This window comes from Rhea americana, unplaced genomic scaffold (assembly GCF_003343005.1).
Source record: "Rhea americana isolate MKP2758 unplaced genomic scaffold, rheAme1 scaffold_43, whole genome shotgun sequence".
NCBI lineage: Eukaryota > Metazoa > Chordata > Aves > Rheiformes > Rheidae > Rhea > Rhea americana.
Window position 1 is genome coordinate 5,191,243 of NW_028186568.1, and position 10,890 is coordinate 5,202,132.

General features: G+C 37.1%; 1 protein-coding gene across 1 annotated transcript; it reads right to left on the reverse strand.

Moving 5' to 3' along the window:
* Nucleotides 1-377: 377 nt before the first annotated feature.
* On the reverse strand, nucleotides 378-7,376 carry LOC146589915 (sulfotransferase 6B1-like). Its single transcript, XM_085315432.1, has 7 exons — nucleotides 7,175-7,376; nucleotides 5,573-5,709; nucleotides 4,437-4,526; nucleotides 3,901-4,027; nucleotides 2,939-3,033; nucleotides 1,652-1,808; nucleotides 378-508 (listed from the first exon to the last, which is right to left on the reverse strand). The coding sequence occupies exons 1-7, from the start codon at nucleotides 7,374-7,376 to the stop codon at nucleotides 378-380; spliced, it is 939 nt and encodes a 312-aa protein (XP_085171558.1).
* Nucleotides 7,377-10,890: the final 3,514 nt, after the last annotated feature.

A 10,890-nucleotide genomic window follows, 5' to 3' on the forward strand; every position in this document is an offset into this window, starting at 1 on the left:
AATCTGTCTGCCAAGTAGTCTGAACTGAAACAAAGTCTCCAGGTATCAAATACTCCTAAGCAGTCCAGCAAGTCTGAAAAGCTTAATAATAAAAGGGGAAATTACATATTTCCTTAAGATGGTATATTGTGAAGCATAGCTGTTAGATTTATCTGTAAGTGATTAATTATAATACTGTCTGGTAAAGGAACACCATTGCAGTATGCCAAAGGCCTTACATTTAATATTAAAACCTGACATACACTGCTGTCACTATAAAGGCAGCTGTAGTCTGATAAAATTTATCTGCAGGATAAATTTTATCTCCTGGATGTCATGCAATTGCACTCTTGGTCAGAGTTCAGGAAATGCTTGCTTCAAAAGTTCAGTTTTATCCTTCAGGCTTTGCAATACACTTCATATTTTAACCTTGTTCCAAGAGTGGTTGCTGCTAAGTGTTCCTTGTACATTTTGTCCATTTCCAAGTTATGCTTTTCCTCAAAAAGATTCCTCCAGTCRCTAACACCACCTACAAAGAAGCAATATTGATGCTCTATCGATACTGTAATGCATAGGTTTTAATATTCATTGTATTTATTTTCTCAGAGTGATTCATTTATGTCCCTTTGCGTGTTAAGCAGAGTATTTTTCTTACTTTTTAAATATTTTTGGATTTAATTCCTTTTCAAGTTTGAGTGCTTCTGCTAGTCTGTGGGATCCACTGAGTAAGATACYTTGTTCCCTAGCTTTCTGCTTCACTTACYCAGAAGATGGTACCAGCCTTAGGGYAGGGATGAGCAAATAGACACAAAGTAACTACTGGGTTGTGATATGGGTGAAATAAAGTTAACTGGCCTGATTTTTGTTCATTTTAGTACATCAGCTGGACAGTTATTGCAGTTCAAGACCTCTTCACCAGCTGCTTAGTTATTCCTGCCATGATGGCTGTAATGCTGAAGTTACTTCAGTACGGGATGACACTGCCAGTCAGGGGGAAAAGGAAGAGGGGCTCATACTCTGAAAAAACTAATATTGTCTTTCCAGAAAGCTGATGACTCCTCAAAAAGCTCSCATAGATTTTTCAAAAAGAGTGAAYGYCTCCTTGAAAGAAGGACTTACTTAGTGGTCCTAATGCTGCCCCATTTTACCCATGGAACCAATGAAGGGAACTGACTTAGCTGCCTTCCCYTCCCTAGGCTGTTGAGAGTGTTATTCTGAGGAGCAACAGTACCCCGTCATCCCAAATGAAGAACAAGGAGCAGCACTGCTGTCTACCTCAGGCTGGACAAACTCTATCATGCTAAATGTCACCTAATTTCTGCCACTGCTGCCACAAGACTAGATTTCATTTCCTTTTAGCTRCAGAGGAGGATCACCAACTCCCTGACTCTCCCCAGCTCAGGATACTTGACTTTGGTCAGTCRGATGAATACAGTTACAAAGGGGGAAAGGTGTCCAAAAAGCTGTATGTTAAGACAGCTGAAAGACTGTTGTGAAATAACCTTCAAAATTAGGAAATTCTGTTGAAATATCCATCATTGTACAGTGTGAATATTCAGCTAATATTTATGAAAGTAAAATTTCTCTGTTATTACACTGGCTAATGAAGCTATAGTATGCCTATCAATAAAAAGGCTGAGAATAGTATCTTCAGAATGGATGGAAAATTCACCTTTACGGAAGAGTACATCACCAAATGCCCCATGAGTCTCCTTAGAGTTGTTCTTCATAGATTGGAAGCTGCTCCTCTGCACAACAGTGTGAATTTCTTCTTCATTCAAAGAGAACTCAAAAAATTCAACTATTTTTTTCACTCCTAAATATGTATTCTGTTAAGAAAAAAAGTAGCACACTGGATATTATCCAAGAAAACACATTGGTTCCTCCCTGTCACCTTCCCACTCTCTGGTCATCTATTCTAGCTCCACATTGTTGTATAAAGACAGTGATGCATAGAGGTGTCCCCAGGATGAATTCAACTAATTGCTGAAATCAGGACTTAAATAGTTGAAGTCCTGTGAAAATTAGTTAAGTCCATTACACACACAGCGATGAAGACATGCAGAGAAGAATATRTGCATCAATTCAATCCAGAGTTAACTGAAAATTACATTAAAATATTTTAGATTCATATTATAAAAAGTAAGAAAATAAGAGGAGAAGAGAATTATTTAAATTCAAAAAATTGTCCTTTTTTGTTATTGAAATATCAGCAAAAAAAATCAGGAAATACATTTCTGAAAAGGAGAGTATTGCAACATTGCATTGTCTCATGCAGTACAGCAGTGTGTAAACCTGTGCTGCATTTTTTTTCCCTAAGATAGACGGTTACTTTATTTTAGAGTAATTCCTCCACTGTATTCCTTTTGCCCTTTACAAAACACTATCTTTGTCCAATCTGTGGCTGGATATCCATGATCTGACATTCATGGACATGCTTTGCATGTAGTCATATGTGCATCTAATATATGACCTCTCAAAATCATCATCAGTCTGTACTTTCTGAGTTATGTGTATAAACAGACATGACTCTATGAAATAATTACTTTCCAAGCCCATAGCTGCAGGATATCAGAAAGAAATAGCTGGGCCAGGCTAAAGGCTGTGTCAAATGTCATGGTTAGCAAATCCAGAGAGGTGCATATTTGCCMATCCTGCTTAGAAATACTGCTGATGTGGTATTTATACAAGCTTTGTGTACAATTTGTATAGGTATTAACCACCCATACACTGTTTCAGTCGTCTACACCACCGAAGCCTAGAGCTTGGACCCCAAACTGTGGTTTGTAAGCTGAARTACTTCATCTTATGCATGTCTTCAGAGTATGAGCACATCTACATCATTTCTGATTACAAGGTAGACAATAGGGATGCATAATAGTCTGAAAAAAAATACAACAAATCCTGTGTTTGAAAGATGCAGGAACCATTAGTGTACATCGAACAGTGCTACACTTACCTCTTTTACTTCTTCAAAACTTATAGGCATAACATTTTCACTGCCAATGTATTTGTTCCATTCAGAAAGATAGTTGAAATAAGACCCCCACGGCACTGTATAAAAGTCGGGAGGCATTTATATTAATTCATTATTTATATCCATTTATAAGGAACATTTATATTAATTATAATAATTACATGATGACATATTGGTAAAGACTGAGTGCCTGTTTTCCGATCTAGAATCAATGTAGTAACTACAGAAAGGATTCTCTTCCAGATAAAACCATGACCTTGTTCTACGTGAAAAAGGCTTTAGAAATGAATACTTCCTTAGCATCTAGACAATGCCACAGAGATGATTAGGTCAGGTCAGTGTACTAAGAAAAAATTATGTACATTTGATCCATTGGATACTTTATTTTGGAAATAAGTATTATACTTTAGCCACATAATAGAGTTAGAGATACAGATATTTATGCTTTTGTTGGGTTTTATTATCATTACCTCCTTACCCTTAACCATGCTATTATTAATTRTTAGTATTATTTTTACATTTGAAAGTAATGGAGAGATTCCTTGAATAACAAAAAGCCATGGTGAGTAATCAAAGTTTCCTTAATGACTCTAGAGTTTTCCTTTAAGTATGTCTTCACTGCCCAACTGAGCTGAATGAACTATAGGAGATCTTCAGAATTGGGGTTAGCTTAATCAAACAGAGAGCATCCTAAATAAAATCCATTTTCTCTTTATTGCATTCTGACAGGGCCACAGTAGGCATTTGCCTGTCCATGCCTACATTCAAAGACCGTCTAGTAAAATCATTYTACTAAGGCAATTGGAAGAGGGAGTTATGAGAAAGCCATTGTTAAGGCAATATAGTGTTTGTATTAGAGATTACTCTATGTTGATGATCAAGGCAGTGAGAGTAAAACGTGAGTAACCATGAGTGAATACTTCTATTAAGGGAGAGTACAATACCTTTTCCAGCCATGAAGTCTTCAAAGAAACCATCCCAAGATTCATAAGATGGAAAAGGAGAAAAGACTAGGCAAAAATGATAATAAGACTTTGCTAAATCTTTTGGATTGCGGAGCAATAGCAGTATCTGGAAAATGTAAATGCAAATACAGACACAGGTCTTAGGAAAGGGCTATTATAGAAAAATAGCAATTTTCAGTTTAACTCCCCCAGCACTGATCTCTTGGACTATGTAGCCTTGAAGTATTGATTTCACATTATAACCAGTGTCTGAATTATTTCAAATTATTTATTTTAAGCCATTTATAGTGAAAGGATTTTTGTATCAAAATAGATCAGATAAAATGATAAAATGAGCAAGAAAGTTCAAACTTCGGTAAAATGACGGTATTCTTTGCCGAATGAATTGTGCTCACAGTCCAGCCTCTTGTGATACTACAAGAAAGTGGTCCCAATAGACTGCTAAAGAAAATCTAAATTGGCATAAAAAAATCATGAAGTCAATATGTCTACAAAACATTAAAATGAGCACTTACTTTAGCTTTGTTCTTGAAAATGGACTCAGGTAAATTTTGAGGAGCCATATGGGTACGTATAAGTCTTCTTGGAGGTAATTTCTTCATCCGCTTCATTAAAATTCAAAAGAGAGAACATTAAATGCATAATTAACATAACATAGTTAATCTGAGTATCTTATGCATCAGCTTACTAAAACTTTCATTTGGGAGTTTTTCCTGGGACCAAATGCAGTGTATTTTGAGTAACCTTAACATAAAAGCTCTTAATAAYAGTTGTTTAGGGGGGAAGTTTTCTCTGACCTATTTCAAAATATGAGCTCATGCTTCCTCTTTATATGGTGAGAGAAATTTAAAAGTATTGAGTGAGATCTTGGTGGGGAAGATGAGAATGGCATAGCCTTTTGTAACCAAAATAGAGGAGTCTGTTGAGACCAAGAAAAGAGGGGAGAGGGAATAGTGGAAGGGAGAAGTTGAAATTAATTTTGGAAGGAGAGAAGGCTGGAACAAAGAAGAAGGTTGTGGGAAAACGAATATCATAGAAAGTCCTGAGCAAGTGTCTGAACTCTAACATATGGTGGCAGAAGTTTCTGACCAGCACTATCTGTATCTAACCTYCTTGTGAGCTGCTCCAACAGCAGAGTCTCCTTAGACTTGAGAATCAAGCTGTCTACTCCTCTCTAGGGCTTGTCACTCTGAATAAAAGCGTATTAGCCAGATAGTGCAGAGAAACCTAACTAGTCGGACAGATGCTGTACTTTCTTATGAAAAATGCCTGCCTTTGAAAAACAAAAAAATATATGCATCTGATGCTAATAAGAAAATGTTGCAGGGAGAGCAGCAAAGCAGAAATAGATTGAATTGGCTCGTTGGAGGGACTACAGAAATTACATTTGGGATTATCATCTCTGGCATGTCATCTTGTGTTGCATAACCTTTTTATTTGTCTTCGCATGAAACTTCTGCTTCATAATCTCTACAGAATAAAATTGGATTCAGTTTTTGAAAGTATCCCATACAGACCTTCTGAACCTTTTTTCCTTACAGGGCTACATGGTTAGAGCATTCTGCAGTTGTCCATAGTACTTACTCTGCAAAAATGTATTTCATATCACCTAAGTTCAGTTGTGAAATGACATATAAGCTTCAATGCCCACCTCATATTTCTCAGGATCTCCAATTTCAAGATAGGGAAATTCTTCTGGCATATCACTGTGATGATGTATTTCATTTTTATTGTTCTTTGCAGCTAATGCTATTAAGTCACTTAAGATTTGACCAAACCAGTTTGTACCTGGAAGCACAAAGAAAAGAGTTACATGGAAAACTTTAACCATAGTGTTACATGCAATGTATGAAATGGTGCATGAAAAGGATCAGTGGAATCTCATTAGTTAAAAAAAAAAAAAGAAAAAAAAAAGAAAGAAAGAAAGAAAATACTTGCTAGTGTAGAGATTCACAGTCACAGAAATGAGATACTGAACATTGAACAGTACCCCAAAATATGCCTATTCTATGGAATTTAAAGCATTACTGAATCCTATAAGGAACTAATTGTGGTCTCTTCTGCTTTGGTTAGGATAAAAGGAAGGAATGTCTTACTGAGTTTGTATCAAATCATAAAATATGAAGAGATTAAAATGCTACTTATTGTTCTAAATAAATTTCTCTGCTAATTAACAGGATAGTTTTAAGAAGGGCATTGACTGGTTGGATTGTACAAGAATATTAGCAAAATCCATGAAGAAATAATATGGTTTTGCCACAGATCAAGTTCTCTCTCTGATCTTTTCCCTAGTCTATCAAAATTCCCTTAGCTTGAACTGACCCTGATGTAACTCATAGTCAGTGGAAATTACCATAAACTTGAATTTTCTCTTTTATCAGGTCCATTATTTGTACAAGCACATGTAAATAATTAAAACTTTAAAGGAGTCATGCAGACACTTGTAACAGAAATGTTAAGACTGCTGTGAATGCAGTAGGAATGGGATGCGTATCTGCAGGCATCAGGAGAAACAGCAGAGCAAGGGTTAAAAGGATGACTAGTATTGATAACRAAGGACACTTCACAGCAATACAAATAAGGAATGTGTTGCTTAGTCATCAAGCCAGGAAGGCCAGTACTCTGACAAGATCACAGCACCACAACTTGTCAGCAGAAGACCTTGCACTTTGGAAAGAAGAGGAAATCAGCAAGGTTATAGCATATCCCATCCATGTGCCATTCCTTTTCCTCTTGGCCCAACAGGAAAACAGACTATAGCCCTAAAAAGCTTAAAATGAGGATGCACAATGGGCCACAGACTTGCCTAAAATCTGTGGAGGCTGGAATAAAACACAGCAAAACAGAAGGATCACATTGAAATAATGTCCCCTTTCAGTCTGAGTTCCTGTGACTTCTGTGATTTGCTATGATGAAAAATGTTAACAGTTATATTTTGGTAGGACTGAAATATTTCATATCACTCATAGGAAGGGGAGTGTACAACATTGCACATGAAAAAAATTTAGGCCGTTTTATACCAAAGACAATTTTGTTGAATTTGCACGTAGAAATGTCACTTTGCTCTCTCRTCCATCTCAACACAACCTGAAATAAATATTTCATGGTTCTAAATGCAACACCATTATTGCATTAGTAGTCATCGTAGCAGTAGTAGTACTGCTATTATTATTGTTGTTATTCTTACTATTATATATGTTCTGATTATCATTATTACTATGGTATCCTCCTTTGTGCAGCAAGCAAAACATACCAGATTTAGGAAAACCTGCTAGGATGACATCATCTCTTCTGGCTTCAAAGGACTCCATAGCTTTGAATATTTCAGGAGTGCAAAGAGTAGTGGGGTAGACAGTGCCCTTGTAGGTAAAGATCAAGTCTTTACGTTCCAATGCGTCAGCAGCAATCATAGATTTTTCCAGCACATCAGCTAAAGCTGTTTTAGGCTTTGCCATTCCCTTCTCTTCCCTTTTTCGTTCTTTCTAAAAATCCTCGTTGAGGTGCAATCTTGGGCAGACAGATACAGGCACGGGTCACGTATTTATAGGATATTTGTGTCCGTGTACTTTTCTTAACTCCTCCTTTCCAAGCCCTTTGCATACAAAAATCCTGAACCAGCTGCAGCTGGGTCATTTAAATTTGTCTACTTGATCTCAGTGAGAAATAAACTGGTCACAAAGGAAAAATAAACGAATCTCTTTGCTTCAAAGTTGCTTCAAAGACCAGCTAAAAGGCAATATACATCTTCAGGTGTTCATTCTGACTCCATTAACGCTAACACAGMCTCTATTATATGTTCATTGAATGTAAGATAATTAAGAGCAATTAACTTTCATATTTTGGCTATAAATTAATATAATAGCATGGTTAGCTTATCCTGGGAGAATGTGGGGTCTTTTCCAAACATTCTAGAGGGCTGAAATTTGGAATACATTTTGCAAACACAATACAAGTGCATGTGAAATCAATAGCAGATTTTCAGTTCACTTTGGCAATTCTAGAGATTCTTCCTGGCTATGCAAATTAAGATTTTGAGGGCCCAGAAAACAGCAGGAAAAGCAGCAGGAATGTCATCATGTTCACAGGGCCTTGAAAAGAGATTTTATGGCCAAGCCATATATTTGAGATCAAATATTTTATTTATCCATTACWGGATAAATATTGATTTTGGCCAGACTCCTTTGACATGGATCCAAGTTAAAATAAAATCTTTAAAGAATATGATAACCTAATGTTCTATTCTAGAAAGGATCAAAGGTGCATTTAGCTGTGTGAACACATATTGCGGGAACACAGAGGGTCAGGTCAGTGGGCTCAGTGTGATGAAGCGGGCAGATCAATGGGCTCTAAAAACAGTGAACATCTGTTGGTAGGTCTGATACACAAAGATAGGGTAAATATTTCAGTAGTACTTTGATCTCAGAGATAAAACAAAATATTGTCATGATTCTCTCCTGTTGCCCAAAGAACTCTGTTAACTTGAATAAAACTAGTAATGTGCACTGGCAGAGATYTGTACTCCTATTAAGTAATAAGCACTTTCCAATTAGGAACTGTAATAGATTACACAGGAACACAGATACAGTGCAATAATCTGATCCTACATTCCTAATGACTACAGGCATAGATTAAAATATTTARCAAAATGTACAAATGTCTTTCTATCCAGTGTAGAATAGCTAAGCAAAAGATATATCTAGTTATACTGACATAATAGGAGTTAGGAAACCAAGCTGAGCACATTCTGTAAACCATGTTCTGTACCTACGTCTTTGAAATTGTGAGCTAATAATKTGGACTGGAATTTTAACATGCCAGGTGTTACTTAAACTAAAAACTTTCAATGCTAAAAGCAAGAGAAGCAATAAGCTCTTGATTCATCTTAGAAGTATCTAAGTAGCCCACAGTTCCTTGCTGCAGGATGCTAGGTGTTCAAAGGACAGCAGCAAGTTTATGGAACAGAAATTCTCAGAGGGTTGTTAAATACAAATATTTCCAGATTCAGGAGGTCCTTAAGTCACAAATTGTCAGAGACTGGGAGACTTTTCTGAGGAATCACAGAATCACAGAATGGTTGAGGTTGGAAGGGACCCCTGGAGATCATCTAGTCCAACCTTCCTGCTCAAGCAGGGTCACCTAGAGCATGTTAGACAGGGTTGCATCCAGGCAGGTTTTGAATATCTCCAGAGAAGGAGACTCCACAACCTCTCTGGGCAACCTGTKYCAGTGCTCYGTCACTCTCACRGKGAAGAAATTCCCCCTCCTCGTATTCAGGCAGAACATCCTGTGGTCCACGTTTTGCCTATTGTCTCTAGTCCTTAGGAATTATCTTTGTTTGCTGGCTCTTCCTTTACTCTTCTCTATTTTTTTTATGTTGGCCACTTCTGTAGGTAGGACACATAGCTAAATGCACCCTTGGTCTGCTCTAGGAGGGGATATTAGCAATCACAATTTTCAAGGAACTTGSACTCATGTCAAAGGTGTCTGGCCAGAATCAACGTTTAGCTTGTAATGGATAAGTAAAATATCTGACTTAAAATATGACTTCAGCTTCAGCACACATTTATATTATGCAGTATTTATTTAAAGTATATGGCTAAGCTCTTTCTTGAGTTGCAGTTAGAGAAAGGATCAGTTTTCAGTTTTTATTTCACTCTTCTGTTTGCTTAGTTGACAATTATACTTAAATTAGAGTTTTATCCTAGTCTAGATGTATGTACTTGCAGAGTCTGTGAATATGGTTTRTTATTATTCTATGAAGAATGGATCATGTCAATATTGTCAATCATCCCAAAGCCTTTCAGGCTGAGAACTTGACCTATTGCCAAGGCTATATTTTTAAGAGAACTTGAGTAAAAATGATCTTACCACTTCTGAGTATGAGAAAAATGGTTGAAAAAAATAGTTTCTTTTTTCTTCCCTTATTAGGGCCATTGTGATTGGGTCTAAATTACAAGCCATGGCTCAAGCCTTACCCTAGCCAGACCTTTTTTAACAGGCATTGTATAAACCATGTGAGTTTTGTTCAGCTGTATTTTCTTCTGCATGCTCAAAAGAGGAAGAAAACAAATTTCCCCTACTGGAAATGTTATAATTACTTACTATATAGATGACAAAATGCTACTAGAATGAGAAAACATTTACTGCTAGCCCACTGTTGCCTTACTTCCATAGGTAGCCAAGACAAAGTATGTTACTGGGGTAAGGAGCAGAACTTTGACTTTATTATTTGCTGTCAAACACAGAACATTTCACAAAAGCACAGATCACACAGGCTAAGGGAGCAGCCAGGAGCAGCTCTGCCCTCTGCCTTATTGAGCAGAGATTTGTAATCCAACTGAAAGTAAAATATCTGTCATGGACTTGGTTCTTAGCATCCAAAAGAGAGTCTTTATTTCAACCTTTTGGCTGCTGAAATAACCAACTAGAAACGATAAGGGAGCAGCGAAGCAGTTTTCTTATGACAGCTATTTGAGCACATGCAATAGAGGAGAGTTCATTTAGCCAGTTTTGTCCATTCTCAGTTCTGTAACCCAGATTCACTGAGTAGCTGGGGTGGAAGGGACCTTTGGAGATCATCTGGTCCAACCCTCCTGCTCAGAGCAGGTTCACCTAGAGTCGGTTGCTCAGGACCATGTCCTGTCAGGTTCTGAATATTTCCAAGAATGGAGACTCTACAACCCCTTCGGACTACCTGCTCCGGCATTTCACTGCCCTCGCAGTAAACTTTTTGTATGGAAATCAAGAAAGCACCTTTATGAAAACCTTGCATAGGTGAAAAGAAATCTTCCATTTCCACTCCAGAAAATGCAAATTAACCTTTTTGTAGTTTTGAATTGGGTGTGATTATTACAGTGTCGTTATTGAAGGAATGTAATTAGCTGTAGGCTGTTGCTAATTGTTSTGCCAAAAGGTAGATGCGTTGAACATCATTTAACCACAATAAGATAAAATAACATCTATAAATTC